Source organism: Coregonus lavaretus, assembly GCF_964263955.1.
Source record: "Coregonus lavaretus genome assembly, contig: HAP1_SCAFFOLD_2553, whole genome shotgun sequence".
NCBI lineage: Eukaryota > Metazoa > Chordata > Actinopteri > Salmoniformes > Salmonidae > Coregonus > Coregonus lavaretus.
This window is the reverse complement of record NW_028166936.1, coordinates 45,763-62,500: the sequence shown is the minus strand read 5'-3', so window position 1 is coordinate 62,500 and position 16,738 is coordinate 45,763. Positions and strand designations below refer to the sequence as shown.

At 45.0% G+C, this 16,738-nt stretch overlaps 1 protein-coding gene across 1 annotated transcript in view; it reads right to left on the bottom strand.

The window, feature by feature from the left end:
* Nucleotides 1-16,738, bottom strand: part of LOC311114080 (nidogen-1-like) — a gene marked incomplete at its 3' end in the record, with an annotated part of 48,931 nt that overhangs the window by 10,545 nt on the left and 21,648 nt on the right. Inside the window, exons 13-15 of the mRNA XM_084189361.1 lie at nucleotides 3,659-3,778; nucleotides 2,280-2,504; nucleotides 1,810-1,982 (exon numbers count right to left, since the gene is read on the bottom strand). Of these exons, the coding sequence (XP_084045487.1) occupies nucleotides 1,810-1,982; nucleotides 2,280-2,504; nucleotides 3,659-3,778 (518 nt within the window). The remainder of the gene's footprint in view (nucleotides 1-1,809; nucleotides 1,983-2,279; nucleotides 2,505-3,658; nucleotides 3,779-16,738) is intronic.

Below are 16,738 nucleotides of genomic sequence, written 5' to 3'. Positions count from 1 at the left end.
CAACAGGAAAACCCACTGCTACAAACCTCATGACCTTACAGCGTTGGACAACAGGAAAACCCACTGCTACAAACCTCATGACCTTACAGCGTTGGACAACAGGAAAACCCACTGCTACAAACCTCATGACCTTACAGCGTTGGACAACAGGAAAACCCACTGCTACAAACCTCATGACCTTACAGCGTTGGACAACAGGAAAACCCACTGCTACAAACCTCATGACCTTACAGCGTTGGACAACAGGAAAACCCACTGCTACAAACCTCATGACCTTACAGCGTTGGACAACAGGAAAACCCACTGCTACAAACCTCATGACCTTACATCCTAAATAAGACAACAGGAAAACCCACTGCTACAAACCTCATGACCTTACAGCGTTGGACAACAGGAAAACCCACTGCTACAAACCTCATGACCTTACAGCGTTGGACAACAGGAAAACCCACTGCTACAAACCTCATGACCTTACAGCGTTGGACAACAGGAAAACCCACTGCTACAAACCTCATGACCTTACATCCTAAATAAGACAACAGGAAAACCCACTGCTACAAACCTCATGACCTTACAGCGTTGAGCAACAGGAAAACCCACTGCTACAAACCTCATGACCTTACAGCGTTGAGCAACAGGAAAACCCACTGCTACAAACCTCATGACCTTACAGCGTTGAGCAACAGGAAAACCCACTGCTACAAACCTCATGACCTTACAGCGTTGAGCAACAGGAAAACCCACTGCTACAAACCTCATGACCTTACAGCGTTGAGCAACAGGAAAACCCACTGCTACAAACCTCATGACCTTACAGCGTTGAGCAACAGGAAAACCCACTGCTACAAACCTCATGACCTTACAGCGTTGAGCAACAGGAAAACCCACTGCTACAAACCTCATGACCTTACAGCGTTGAGCAACAGGAAAACCCACTGCTACAAACCTCATGACCTTACAGCGTTGAGCAACAGGAAAACCCACTGCTACAAACCTCATGACCTTACAGCGTTGAGCAACAGGAAAACCCACTGCTACAAACCTCATGACCTTACAGCGTTGGACAACAGGAAAACCCACTGCTACAAACCTCATGACCTTACATCCTAAATAAGACAACTACAGTAACAATGCAGTCTCCCCCGAACCCACTTCAACTACTTATTAACAGCATTCAAACTATTCCAAACAACATACACATGGTATGTAACCTTATAACAACTAAACACAAACCAGACAGATCCAGTCTCGACCCCCCACAGAGATGACTGCCTTCACTAAAGAGTTAGTTACTGGAAGAAGAAGAAGAAGAAGAAGAAGAAGAAGAAGAAGAAGAAGAAGAAGAAGAAAATCAATTTATAACATTTGTTTTGTTGTTATTCTGTCTCTCACTGTTCAAATAAACCTACCATTAAAATTATAGACAGATCATTTCTTTGTCAGTGGGCAAACGTACAAAATCAGCAGGGGATCAAATACTTTTTTCCCTCACTGTACAGGCCTGTCAACAACAACAACAACAATAACTTATCACCGGTAGATACAGAACAGTCCATTCAGATAGGTGCAGGCCTGTCAACAACAACAACAATAACTTATCACCGGTAGATACAGAACAGTCCATTCAGATAGGTGCAGGCCTGTCAACAACAACAACAATAACTTCTCACCGGTAGAGACAGAACAGTCCATTCAGATAGGTGCAGGCCTGTCAACAACAACAATAATAACTTCTCACCGGTAGAGACAGAACAGTCCATTCAGATAGGTGCAGGCCTGTCAACAACAACAACAACAATAACTTCTCACCGGTAGATGCAGAACAGTCTTTGCCTCTGTCTTCTTCATGTTGTAGCCCTCCAAAGGGACAAACTCGATGCGTCCACTCTGAGCAAAGAGCAGGTGTGTGCCGGGGGGTAGAGGGTAGACATCAGGCCTGGGAGTAGGACCTACTGTGGGACGAACTACTCCCTGTTCTATACCTGCATTAGACAGATCAATCAATCAATCAATCAATCAACGGACATCAGGCCTGGGAGTAGGACCTACCAGGGAACAAACTGACTGTATCGTCAGAGTGATACCTTCTTCCAAAGCTGTAAATCGTTGAATACTAAACGTATACAGTGACTGAGTCTTTATTCATGTAATTCACTAAGGGCGGTTTTCTGACTTGAGTCTCTGTTTGCTTAACGGAAATTACCACTCAAGTCTCCAATTGTTGATAGATTTACACTAAAGTCAATTGTCCTCTTAATCGAAGCAGAGTATAAACTCACACAGCGGTCTGCTTGTCCCAGAGCGTGTTCCTGGGATCTCCAGTCCATTACGGTCAACACACCAACACTGTCCGACGGAGCCGTGGCACTGCGTGGCTTCGTAGGCCCCCTGGCTGTCACAGGTGGGCATGTACTGACCAGGCACCGGCTGGGGCCCTTGGCGGCCAAACTCTGCAGAGCCCAGGAGACGGTCCCTGTGGGTCTCACACTTTGTCTTCTTATGCTCTGGAAGGAGGGATATATTAACAATCGTTCAATCAAAGTTATTTACATCAGCAGTTGGGTTATTAGTTCGCTCTCGGAAGGAAATACATTAAAAAGAGGACTTAAAGATGAAGTCTGCCTAGATGGGTATATAGAATCCCCTCTGAGTGAAAGACAATCAATATAGTACATGCAGGATCTGTGTTGTCAGAGCTTTATAGATTCATTATGGACGTGTATAGCTGGCGTAGCTACTGTAGGGAGTGACTGTTGGAAGTTGTAATCCGCCTGGCTTTGATCTAGCCAGCTCATTCCACTCTCGTCATATGAGCCCTGTTTGAGCCCTGTTTTGATTCTCTCTCTCTCCCTCTCCAAAGCAGGAATGTGTTTTCTTTTTCCAAGAATGATGCTTTTCCAAGAGCAATAGGAATGTGTTATGCTTTGAGAAAAGAAAGAGAGAGAGAGAGAGAGAGAGAGAGAGAGAGAGAGAGTGAGAGAGAGAGAGAGAAGGGGAGAGAGAGAGAGAGAGAGAGAGAGAGAGAGAGAGAGAGAGAGAGAGAGAGACAGAGAGACAGAGAGACAGAGAGACAGAGAGACAGAGAGACAGAGAGAGAGAGAGAGAGAGAGACAGAGAGAGAGAGAGAGAGAGAGAGAGAGAGAGAGAGAGAGAGAGAGAGAGACAGCGAGAGAGAGAGAGAGAGAGAGAGACAGCGAGCGAGAGAGAGAGAGAGAGAGAGAGAGAGAGAGAGAGAGAGAGAGAGAGAGAGGGATTGTGTGTCTCGTTTGACAAAGTATCCCCTGTAGCCAAAGTGAAATGTATTTATTACTATCAGAGTTGTGGCAGGCAGATATGAGCCGGTGACCCCTGGGCTACAGCTGAACATCAGTGGCTGGTGATGCAGTAGGTCTGGGTCTGTTTCAATGTGTCAGTTATCTACTCATCCCTCTGTGGAAACAGTAAAAGCTATGTTGGGGGAGGAAGAGGGGGGGTGTTGCTATGGAACATTATCCCATTACTGTTCAAGCTCTTCTGTAAACATTCTGTAATCATGAGAATGGAGATATATTTTGACTGAAAGGATCAGAATATGAAGAAAATGGTTAATGACTTCAGAGCAAGCCAGGTCTTTACCTGACAGGCAGCCATGATGGCCTTCCATTCCACAGAGACGTACCTGAGGAGCAGTAGAAGCCGTCACCGTAGTAACCTGGCCTGCACTGGCAGGTAAAAGACCCCTGGGTGTTGTAGCACACGGCTTCCTGGTGGCACCTGGCAGACTGGCACTCATCAATATCTACAGGGAGGGAGAAGGATTTCAAATAAGGGGACATTACATGTTATCAATAGCAGCACACACAATAATTATCCATTGACACAATAAAATCTAGTTCATCCAAGTTTAAAATAAATATTTCCTGGAATGGAGGGAGGGAAGGTGGGAGGGAGGGAGGGAGGGAGGGAGGGAGGGAAGGTGGGAAGGTGCATTCGGAAAGTATTCAGACCCCTTGACTTTTTCCAAATTTTGTTACGTTACAGCTTTATTCTAAAATTAAACCGTACATATTTTCTTGATATATTTGATATTACATCACTAGGGCCGAGCACCCTGCCATCCAGGACCTCTATACCAGGTGGTGTCAGAGGAAGGCCCTAAAAATTGTCAAAGACTCCAGCCACCCTAGTCATAGACTGTTCTCTCTGCTACCGCACGGCAAGCGGTACCGGAGCGCCAAGTCTGGAACCAACCTGAAAAGCTCCTACCCCCAAGCCATAAGCTAAATAGTTAGTTAAATAGTTCACCTCTTAAATGTAAAGTCCCCATATTTGGGGACCCTATTAGATTGTGTTATTCAACTCAGTCTGGTATGAGAACGGTAGCCCCTATCTGCAAAAGCAGGGTGTCTGCGGAAAGCTGAGTATCTTGGCTGTTAATCTTTGGTGTGACTTACTACCATATATGGGCATACGAATGTATAAGGACAGGCTGAGCCGATGACCTCATTTCAAGATGGCTGCTACCTACATTCCGGTTAGCGTTGTGAAGCATAAACGAAACAAACACGGATTACGTCGATACGCACCGAAAGCCGGGACGCCACAGATCATGAGGATGTCTTATTTGTCTGCCTGTGACCTACCGGTATTGATCACCAGCCCCGAGAGTCAAAACGTTTTCACCAAACATCTTACAAGGTAAGCTTCGATTTGGTCTGTGTTTGAGTTACAGCTACATGGGGGGTATTAAATGAATCCTTAGGTTGGTAGGAACACATCTGGCCCATTGCCAATGTTATCTGATGATGTATGACTTAATGGCAACATCGAATGTCCACCGAGTGACTATATCATTGCGCATCAAAAATATGATGTCGCCTGCTTACGCGCTGTAGGCATCCATTACACAGGGGATTGGCTGCTATGGCACCTTGACAGTCTTGTAGCCAATGACATAAGCTTTCCAGGGATATGCAGTTGACCAGGGTGGGACAAAGCAAGGCCTAGAACCTTTTATGCGTTGTGCGAACTATTGCTACCTGGCTCAGAGACGAGACGCACCGAGCACGCTACATTACATTGAAAACAGATTTCATCGCTTTAATGGCTGTGATAGGAGAAAACTGAGGATGGATCAACAACATTGTAGTTACTCCACAATACTAACATACATAACAGAGTGAAAAGAAGGAAGCCTGCACAGAATAAAGATTTTCCAAAACATGCATACTGTTTGCAACAAGGCACTCAAGTAAAACTGGCAAAAATGTGGCAAAAAAATTAATGTTATGTTCTGAATACAAAGTGTTATGTTTGGGAAAATCCAACACAGTACATCACCGAGTACCACTCTTCTGTCAGGGCCGTGTAGAAATGGTGTGGTGTGGAATCAGGTGCAGAAGCAGATTGATAGTCCAATAATCTTTACTGGAAAGTGCGAGGCAATAATCCAAAAACAGCCAGAGGCAAAACGCACACAGGCGTAAATTACAAGCGCGCATAAACAGGCGCGCAAAACTCTTCTCAACCGAGAAGTAAGCAATACAGTAGAGGCGTACCAAACACAGGTACGAAATGACACCTAACACGAAACAATTACACACAACACTACACTAACAACAAGGAAACTAAATAGGGTGCTTAATTAGACATAACACAAGACAGGTGTGGCTAACAGACAAAACTAGTCAAACAGAAAACATAGAGCGGTGGCAGCTAGTACTCCGGAGACGACGACCGGCGAAACCTGCCCGAACAAGGAGGAGGAGCTGCCTCGGCCGAAACCGTGACAGTACCCCCCCCTTGACGCGCGGCTCCAGCCGTGCGCCGACTCCGGCCTCGGGGACGCCCAGGAGGGCGCGGCGCCGGGCGCGTAGGATGACCACGATGGAATTCGGTCATCAGGGACGGATCCAGAATATCCCTCCTCGGCACCCAGCACCGCTCCTCCGGACCGTACCCCTCCCACTCCACGAGATATTGGAGACCCCCCATCCGGCGTCTGGAATCCAGGATGGTCCGAACAGTGTACGCCGGAGCCCCCTCGATCTCCAACGGGGGCGGAGGAGTCTCCTCAATCTCGAAGTCCTGGAGTGGACCAGCTACCACCGGCCTGAGGAGAGACACATGGAATGAGGGGTTAATATTCTTGTAATCAATAGGTAGTTCTAACCTGTAACACACCTCATTCAATCTCCTCAGGACTTTAAAAGGCCCCACAAACCGCCGACCCAGCTTCCGGCAGGGCAGGCGGAGGGGTAGGTTTCTGGTTGAGAGCCAGACTCGATCTCCAGGTGCGTACACTGGCCCCTCGCTGCGGCGTAGGTCGGCGCTCATCTTTTGTCGACGTATGGCACGCTGCAGATGGACATGAGCAGCGTTCCACGTCTCCTCCGAGCGCCCTACCCACTCATCCACAGCGGGGGCCTCGATCTGGCTCTCATGCCACGGTGCCAGAACCGGCTGATACCCTAAGACACACTGAAAAGGGGTTAGTCTAGTGGAGGAGTGGCGGAGAGAGTTCTGTGCCATCTCGGCCCAGGGCACATATCTCGCCCACTCCTCCGGCCGGTCCTGACAATATGACCTCAGAAACCTACCCACATCCTGGTTGACTCTCTCGACCTGCCCATTGCTCTCCGGGTGGTAACCCGAGGTAAGGCTCACCGAGACCCCCAAACGTTCCATAAATGCTCTCCAGACTCTGGAGGTAAACTGGGGGCCTCGATCAGACACTATATCCTCGGGTACCCCGTAATGCCGGAAGACGTGAGTAAATAGAGCCTCAGCGGTCTGTAGGGCAGTAGGAAGACCCGGCATGGGAAGGAGACGACAGGCCTTAGAGAACCGATCCACAACGACCAGGATGGTGGTATTCCCCTGAGAGGAGGGAAGATCGGTAACAAAATCCACCGATAGATGAGACCAGGGTCGCTGTGGAACGGGTAGGGGCTGTAATTTACCCCTGGGCAAATGTCTGGGTGCCTTACACTGGGCACATATTGAGCAGGAGGAGACATAAACCCTCACATCCCTGGCTAATGTTGGCCACCAGTACTTCATACTAAGGCAGTGCACCGTCCGGCCAATACCCGGATGTCCAGAGGAGGGCGACGTGTGAGCCCAATAAATCAACCGATCCCGGACCTCGAGCGGGACGTACGTCCGACCCACCGGACACTGTGGAGGACTAGGGTCGGTACGTAACGCCCGCTCGATCTCCGCATCGACCTCCCACACCACCGGTGCCACCAGACACGACTCCGGTAGTATGGGAATGGACTCCACGCACCTCTCCTCCGCGTCATACCGGCGGGACAGAGCATCTGCCTTCCCGTTCTGGGACCCAGGGATGTAAGTGATCTTAAACACAAACCGGGCGAGAAACATAGTCCATCGAGCCTGGCGAGGATTTAGTCTCCTAGCGGCCCGAATATATTCCAGGTTACGGTGATCGGTCAGAATAAGGAAAGGGTGCTGAGCCCCCTCAAGCCAATGCCTCCACACCTTTAGGGCCTGGACTACGGCTAACAGCTCCCTGTCCCCTACGTCATAATTCCGCTCCGCCGGACTGAGCTTCTTAGAATAAAAAGCACAGGGGCGGAGCTTAGGTGGTGTACCCGAGCGTTGAGATAGAACGGCCCCAATACCGGCCTCGGACGCGTCTACCTCAACTTGAAACGGTAAAGTGGGATCCGGGTGCGCCAACACCGGAGCCGAGGTAAACAGGTCCTTCAGTCTCCCAAAAGCCCTGTCCGCCTCAGCCGACCACTGCAAGTGCACCGGACCCCCCTTCAGAAGAGACGTAATGGGAGCTGCCACCTGTCCAAAACCCCGGATAAACCTCCGGTAGTAATTCGCAAAACCCAAAAACCGCTGCACCTCTTTAACCGTCGTTGGGGTTTGCCAATTACGCACGGCGGACACTCGGTCCACCTCCATTCTCACCCCTGACGCAGACAACTGGTAACCCAAAAAGGAAACTGACTCCTGGAAGAACAGGCATTTCTCAGCCTTGACATACAGGTCATGCTCCAACAGTCTCCTCAATACCCTGCGCACCAGGGCTACATGCTCGGCCCGAGTAGGGCTGTACACCAGAATATCATCGATGTACACCACCACTCCCTGCGCCTGCATGTCCCGGAAAATTTCATCTACAAACGATTGGAAGACTGATGGAGCATTCATTAACCCATATGGCATGACGAGATACTCGTAATGGCCGGAGGTAGTACTAAATGCTGTCTTCCACTCATCGCCCTCCCTAATGCGCACCAAATTATATGCGCTCCTGAGGTCCAATTTTGTGAAGAACCGTGCCCCGTGCAATGACTCCGTCATAGTCCCAATCAGCGGAAGTGGATAACTATATTTAACAGTCACCTGATTGAGACCGCGGTAGTCAATACACGGACGCAGACCTCCATCCTTCTTCTTCACAAAAAAGAAGCTCGAGGACGCGGGAGAAGTAGAGGTCCGTATGTATCCCTGTCTCAGAGACTCGGCAATGTAAGTTTCCATTGCCCTTTTCTCCTCCTGTGACAAAGGATACACATGGCTCCGCGGAAGCGCGGCTCCTGTCTGGAGGTCTATCGCACAATCCCCCTGTCTATGAGGTGGCAATCGTGCCGCTCGGGTTTTACTAAACACGAGTGCCAAATCCTCATACTCAGGAGGAATGTGCAGTGCGGACATCTGGTTCGGACTTTCCACCGAGGTCGCCCCTACGGAAACACCCAGACATAACCCCTCACACTGAGCAGACCACCCTTTAAGAGCCTTCTCTCGCCACGAAATAGTAGGATTATGGGTAGTCAACCAGGGAAGCCCCAGTACCACCGGATACGCAGGAGAGTCAATCAGATAGAGTTGAATCATCTCCTCATGACCCCCCTGCGTCATCATCCTAAGTGGCGCTGTGAGCTCCCCAATCCACCCAGATCCTAACGGACGACTATCTAAGGCATGTACGGGGAAAGGCTTATCGACTGGAAGGAGGGGAATCCCTAACTTAACACAGAATTTACGATCTATAAAATTCCCAGCTGCGCCTGAATCGACTAGCGCCTTATGCTGGGAACGAGGTGCAACCTGTGGAAAACAAACAGGTAATGTAAAGTGGACGACAGAAAGCTCTGGGTAAGTAGGGCGCCTACTCACCTGGGAGAACTCCCCACTGTATGGCCTGCCATCTCCCTCCTCAGGGAACCCTCCCCAGCACCTAGCCGCGGTGTGCCCTCCGCGGCCACACTTGGTGCAGGAGACTGCTCCCCTCGGGTTCCTTCCTCTTTTCGTTCTAGCGCCAGCCCCTCCGAGCTCCATTGGACTCGGCTCGGAGGTGCTGGAGGGTGGAATGGGAGGCCCCCATCTGGGACGCCCGCGGGTCGTGAGTAGGTTGTCCAGACGAATAGCCATGTCCACAAGCTGGTCAAAAGTTAAAGTAGCGTCCCTACACGCTAACTCCCTGCGGACGTCCTCCCTAAGGCTACACCTAAAATGGTCTATGAGGGCCCTCTCATTCCACCCCGCGTCAGCCGCTAGAGTCCGGAACTCCAGTGCGAATTCTTGAGCGCTCCTCATCCCCTGTCGGAGGTGGAATAGACGTTCCCCCGCCGCTCTTCCCTCTGGTGGATGGTCAAAGACCGCACGAAAGCGGCGGGAGAACTCCGCATAGGTGACTGTGGCGGAGTCTATTCCCCTCCATTCGGCGTTGGCCCACTCCAACGCCTTGCCGGTGAGACAGGAGATGAGGGCGGAAACGCTCTCGTATCCCGAGGGCGCCGGGTGTATAGTGGCCAGGTAGAGCTCCACTTGCAAAAGGAAACCCTGACACCCGGCAGCGGAGCCGTCGTACGCCCTCGGGAGCGAGAGCCGAATCCCACTGGGTTCCGGTGGATGAGTAGGCAGGTTCTCTGGTGGTGATGGAGCGACCGGTGGGGCTGTGGGAACACCGCTGATCTCCCAGCGCCGAAGAGTGTCCATGACGCCCTCCAACGCGTGCCCGATCCGATTGATGCGATGTTCCTGTCCCTGGAGACGGTCCTCCACGCTGTCGACTTGTGCTCCTGCTGATTCCATCGAAGTGGTGTGTAATTCTGCCAGGGCCGTGTAGAAATGGTGTGGTGTGGAATCAGGTGCAGAAGCAGATTGATAGTCCAATAATCTTTACTGGAAAGTGCGAGGCAATAATCCAAAAACAGCCAGAGGCAAAACGCACACAGGCGTAAATTACAAGCGCGCATAAACAGGCGCGCAAAACTCTTCTCAACCGAGAAGTAAGCAATACAGTAGAGGCGTACCAAACACAGGTACGAAATGACACCTAACACGAAACAATTACACACAACACTACACTAACAACAAGGAAACTAAATAGGGTGCTTAATTAGACATAACACAAGACAGGTGTGGCTAACAGACAAAACTAGTCAAACAGAAAACATAGAGCGGTGGCAGCTAGTACTCCGGAGACGACGACCGGCGAAACCTGCCCGAACAAGGAGGAGGAGCTGCCTCGGCCGAAACCGTGACATCTTCATATTTTCAAGCATGGTGGTGGCTGCATCATGTTATGGGTATGCTTGTCATCGGAAAGGACTGGGGAGTTTTCAGGATAAAAAATTAACTAAATGGAGCTAAGCACAGGCAAAATCCTAGAGGAAACCCTGGTCCAGTCTGCTTTCTAACAGACACTGGCAGACAAATTCATCAGGGCAATAACCTAAAACAGAAGGCCAAATATACACTGGAGTTGCTTACCAAGATGACATTGAATGTTCCTGAGTAACCTAATTACAGTTTTAACTTAAATCGGCTTCATAATCTATGGCAAGACTTAAAAATATCTGTCTAGCAATAATCAACAACCAACTTGACAGAGCTTGTAGAATAAAAAAATAAAAAATGTTGTACAATCCAGGTGTGCAAAGCTCTTAGAGACGTTCCCAGAAAGACTCAAAGGGAGGTGTCATGGCCGACTGAACACAACAGAATACCTCAAAATAAAAACGTAGCATTCAATATCTGTAAATTTGACTAAATATTAGCACTTCACTCCATATACAGTTGAAGTCGGAAGTTTACATACACCTTAGCCAAAGACATTTAAACTCAGTATTTCACAATTCCTGACATTTAATCCCAGTAAAAATTCCCTGTCTTAGATCAGTTAGGATCACCACAATATTATAAGAATGTGAAATGTCAGAATAATAGTAGAGAGAATGATTTATTTCAGCTTTTATTTCTTTCATCACATTCCCAGTGGGTCAGATGTTTACATGCACTCAATTAGTATTTGGTAGCATTGCCTTTAAATTGTTTAACTTGGGTCAAACGTTTCGGGTAGCCTTCCACAAGCTTCCCACAATAAGTTGGGTGAATCTTGGCCCATTCCTCCTGACAGAGCTGGTGTAACTGAGTCAGGTTTGTAGGCCTCCTTGCTCGCACACGCTTTTTCAGCTCTGCCCACACATTTTCTATAGGATTGAGCTCAGGGCTTTGTGATGGCCACTCCAATACCTTGACTTTGTTGTCCTTAAGCCATTTTGCCACAACTTTGGAAGTATGCTTGGGATCATTGTCCATTTGGAAGACCAATTTGCGACCAAGCTTTAACTTCCTGACTGATGTCTTGAGATGTTGCTTCAATATGTCCACATAATTTTCCTTCCTCATGATGTCATCTATTTTGTGAAGTGCACATGTCCCTCCTGCAGCAATGCACCCCCACACGATGATACTGCCACCCCTGTGCTTCACGGTTGGGATGGTGCTCTTCGGCTTGCAAGCAGCCCCCTTTTTCCTCCAAACATAACGATGGTCATTATGGCCAAACAGTTCTATTTTTGTTTCATCAGACCAGAGGACATTTCTCCAGAAAGTATGATCTTTGGCCCAATGTCTGTAAGCAATTGTTTGAATAATTACTTGTGTCATGCACAAAGTAGATGTCCTAACAGACTTGCCAAAACTATAGTTTGTTAACAAGAAATGTGTTGAGTGGTTGAAAAACAAGTTTTAATGACTCCAACCTAAGTGTATGTAAATTTCTGACTTCAACTGTACTCGTGGGCAATAACCTTCAATCTGGATAACAACACAAAATAAATTATAAGGCTAGAGAAATGTATCGACCAATATTACCAATACAATCAACACCCAAACATGTCGGAGAGTAAGTTAATCCCCAAAAGAAAATGTGACGGACACAGACGATTTATGCTTTTTCACCACCAGGAAACCAACTTGCTAAAGTCGGTAAATGATAAACTGGGCAAACAAACATGAACCAGTCAGTAAAGATACAAAGGAGGCGATTCTCGAGATGAAAAAGCTGTGACAATGGAGAAAGAAATAAAACAAGCTAAAAGGTACAGTCAACACTATTTAAAACGGACATTAATGAATTTATAAAGGAGAACATGTTTCTGAGAGAAGCCTTACTTGAAATACAGACTAGATCTATAAGAGAAAATCTGGAGCTTAGTGGTATTAAAGACAATGAGGGTGTGGTGAAAGTATTCTTTCTTACAGCGCTGCAGATACCAGGCGATACTGTCGACAAAATCAAACTCGAAAAGTGTACACCGTTTCGGACAGAGATATGAGCACCCAATCGTTGCCAAATTTGCATTCTTTAAAGATAAATTAATGGTGAAAAGCCTGTGTAAAAGACTCGCTGGCACGAAAATAGACATGAACGTCAATAAACTGTATAGTGATTGTTCTAAGACAACAAGACTACTACATGGCTATTCTAAATATTACAAAGTTCCCATAAAGGAGTTGAATAATGGAACACCCAATACTATCCATGGAAAACAATCAAATTCAACAATTGATAAAGAAATAAACTACAAATACACTATACCATTCAAGATAGGGAATGTTGTAAAATAATTAGTATTCGACTTTCTATTCATAGTATTTATAAATAGATAAAAGACAACATTAGAACAAAGGATAATTATTGAAATAATACATCTTCAAATATAAGGAACTGGAACACAAAAGTACTAAAAAGCCATAAATTCCGTAGGAAAAGTGTGGTGAGTTAAGTAAGTGAAAAAGGGAAATGGTTGCAAATGCCAGAGCCCATGTGTTTCTGTGAGCAGTTGTTGTGACGGAGAGAGCTTTACAATTTGTGCAGATATGGGATATACATTTTAACATAAATGTATATATATATATATATATATAGTTTATTTATTTATTCGTCCTATCATGATGGAACGGTCCCCAACCCGATACCCACCTGAGCGACCCACACACTAATGACAAGTCCTTATCCATTTTATAGGCGATACAGTAAGTAGCCAAGACAGAAAGATACATGCGGTCAGAGACCCACTAAAGCAGCACCCGCCGCCTCATGAATCTGAGCCTGCCTGGCAAGAGAAGGAATATAATATATATTGTCTACTGGAAACTCATTCAACAATTTTAGATGAAGTTGTGTGGAAAAATGACTTGCTGACAGTGGACAACCTTGTTTCACTCCTCTTGACAGGTTAAAACTTTCTGAGATATAGCCATTATTTACTATTTTACACCTAGGGTTCCTATACATAACTTTAACCAATTGTATAAGAGATTCTGCAAAATGGAAATATATTCCAGGCATTTATAACCTCCAGTCGTACTTTATCAAAAGCCTTTTCAAAGTCTGCTATGAATACCAGGCCTGCTTTCCCAGATTTTTCATAGTGTTCTATTGTTTCCAGTACTTGTCTTATATTATCTCCAATGTATCATCCATGTAAAAAACCTGTCTGATTAGGATGAATAATATCCGACAATACCTTTTTAATTCTATGTGCTATGCATTTTCCTAGAATTTTTACATCACAACACTGAAGTGTAAGGGGCCTCTAATTTTCTTAATGGACTGGATCTTTACATTTACCACCTGGGTCTTGTTTCAGTAATAATGAAATCAGACCTTCTTGTTGAGTATCTGATAATCTACCATTTCTATAGGTTTGGTATACCTCAACTGGTATGCCATCCAGCCCTGGAGTGTTCTATGTTGAAAATTAAATAAGAATTGGGTGCATTTTTCTCCATATTCAATCCAGTATTACACTTGATATTTCTTGAATTAATTCCCTCCAGTTCTTTTTGTTTTTCCTATAAATTATTCTGTTCCTCTATGGTACAATTGTTATTGCTTTCTATCTGTACTGTTAGTTATTTCCTTTGTTAATATGGACTCTTTTGACCTAAATTGCTTTTGTTTTAGAGATGAGTTTTGAATTGCATGGCCTCTAAAGGCACATTTAAAAGTGTCCCATACAGTAAGGGGATCTGCTGTACCTATGTTATGTAGGAAAAAGTAAGTTATAAATTATTCTGTCCTAGTTAAAAACAAGTTATCATCAAATAGGCTTTGCTTATTTTTTTCTTAAAGTAATGGCTTTTTTCTGGCCACTCTTCCGTAAAGCCCAGCTCTGTCGAATGTACGGCTTAAAGTGGACCTATGGACAGATACTCACATTTCCGCTGTGGAGCTTTGCAGCTCCTTCAGGGTTATCTTTGGTCTCTTTGTTGCCTCTCTGATTAATGCCCTCCTTGCCTGGTCCGTGAGTTTTGGTGGGCGGCCCTCTCTTGGCAGGTTTGTTGTGGTGCCATATTCTTTCCAAACGGTTTTCCTCAAGAATTTGAGGTGAATAGTTATACACGCTCAAGTTTTCTGTTTTTTAGTTTTATTTCTTGTTTGTTTCACAATAAAACATATTTTGCATCTTCAAAGTGGTAGGCATGTTGTGTAAATCAAATGATACAAACCCCCCAAAAATCCATTTTAATTCCATGTTGTAAGGCAACAAAATAGGAAAAATGCCAAGGTGGGTGAATACTTTCGCAAGCCACTGTATATCTCACTAGGTCAGGATATTTAAGCCTCCATATATCCAGTAGTTCCAATATATCCATGATATTCCTGCATGATAGTTTGTAGTGTGATAGTTTGTGGTGTGATTTCCTTTACGGTCCATTGAGTTTTTAAAAACCGTGTTATAAACTCCCACCATAATAATATTGTCTTGTATTGCTTGTAGGTTTGATAAATTATTATATAAATGTTCAAAGATGCGTGGATCATCATCATTAGTATAGATTAATGAGCCATGTTTATGGTCCAATAACATATTTAAAATAATCCATATACCTTGCGGATCTGTTTGGATAATTTGCACATTCAAACGTATTGTTAATTAATATCATCATTTTCTTTTAAATCCACAAGTTGGATCCCTCCACAGCCTCAAAGAGGATCTAGATACTTTTTCTAACCTCTGGATTACAACCAAATTATGATAAGTGTACTATATTACGTATTGGATCACTAAAAAATAAAACTTTTACATTACCGTGTAGTTTACCAATAAAATGGTCTGATGGGGAAGTGGACATACTCGGTATTCATATCCCAAATGAAGAAATGATCTCACTACAATACATTTTAATAGAACGTTAGCAAAAATAGATTACATATTGCTACCATGGAAAGTAAATTACCCATCTATTTGTAGAGAAATCACCCTGATTTAACTCTTTAGTCATATCCCAGTTGACCTATTTGCTTATGACCTTGCCTGCACCCAGCGACCTGCAAAAACATATTCCATTTTATTTGGAACGGCAAGCCAGACAAAATTAAAAGGTCCTATTTATATAATGAATATGAATTTGGAGGGCAGAAATGATTAAATATTAAAGCATTAGACCTCTCACTAAAGGCTTCAGTCATTCAAAAATTATACTTAAATCTGAACTGGTTCTCTTGCAGAATGTAAGAATGTCTCACCCCATGTTCAAGAATGGCCATTTACCCTTTATTTGGATTACAACCTCTCACTACTTCGGTTATTTGAAAATGAAATGATCTCCAAAATATTGCTATTTTTAAACAAGCCATAGAAAGTTGATTGCAACTTTAGTATTGTTCAATTTGGTTGAGAGAATGCCAAGCGTGCAAAGCTGTCATCAAGGCAAAGCGTGGCTATTTGAAGAATCTCAAATCTATATATTTTGATATGTTTAACACTTTCTTGCTTACTACATGATTCCATATGTGTTATTTCATAGTTTTGATGTCTTCACTATTATTCTACAATGTAGAAATAAAGAAAAACCCTTGAATGAGTAGGTGTCCAAACTTTTGACTGGTACTGTGGGGGATACAACTATCCCAGCTCTGCAGATTTTGCTGCGAAGAGACAGAATCATTAGATAATTTTGTTTTGATATTGTCCTTATGTAGTTTTTGGTCACAGGTCCAAGAATGGCTGTGGAATTGCAACATTTACCTAGCGCTAACTCTGAAAATAGCACTGCTGGGTTATTTGAAAACTCACCGTCAATCGATCAATAATATAATAATACATTTAGCAAAATGTGTATCTTTAATTTACAATCTGTAGAAACTATGAGAACATAACTTTTTTTTTTAAACATCACAGCACAGTTGAAAAATGTATGGTAAATAGAAGTAAAAAATTGAATGTGTTAAGAGATAGATGGGAGGGGTTGAGTGGAGCTGAAGGGTGGGACTAAAAACAACAAGATAACTAATGTCAAATATACTGTGACAGTAAAATGTATATAGGTTCAGAACTGTTGTGAAACAGCACAGTTAAAAATATATGGCAAAGATATATCAAACTGGATGGTCTTCAGAGATAGATGGGAGGGGTTGATGGTAGCTGATTGCTGGGATTAAAAACAAACAAAAAGAGAGCTATTATAAAATACA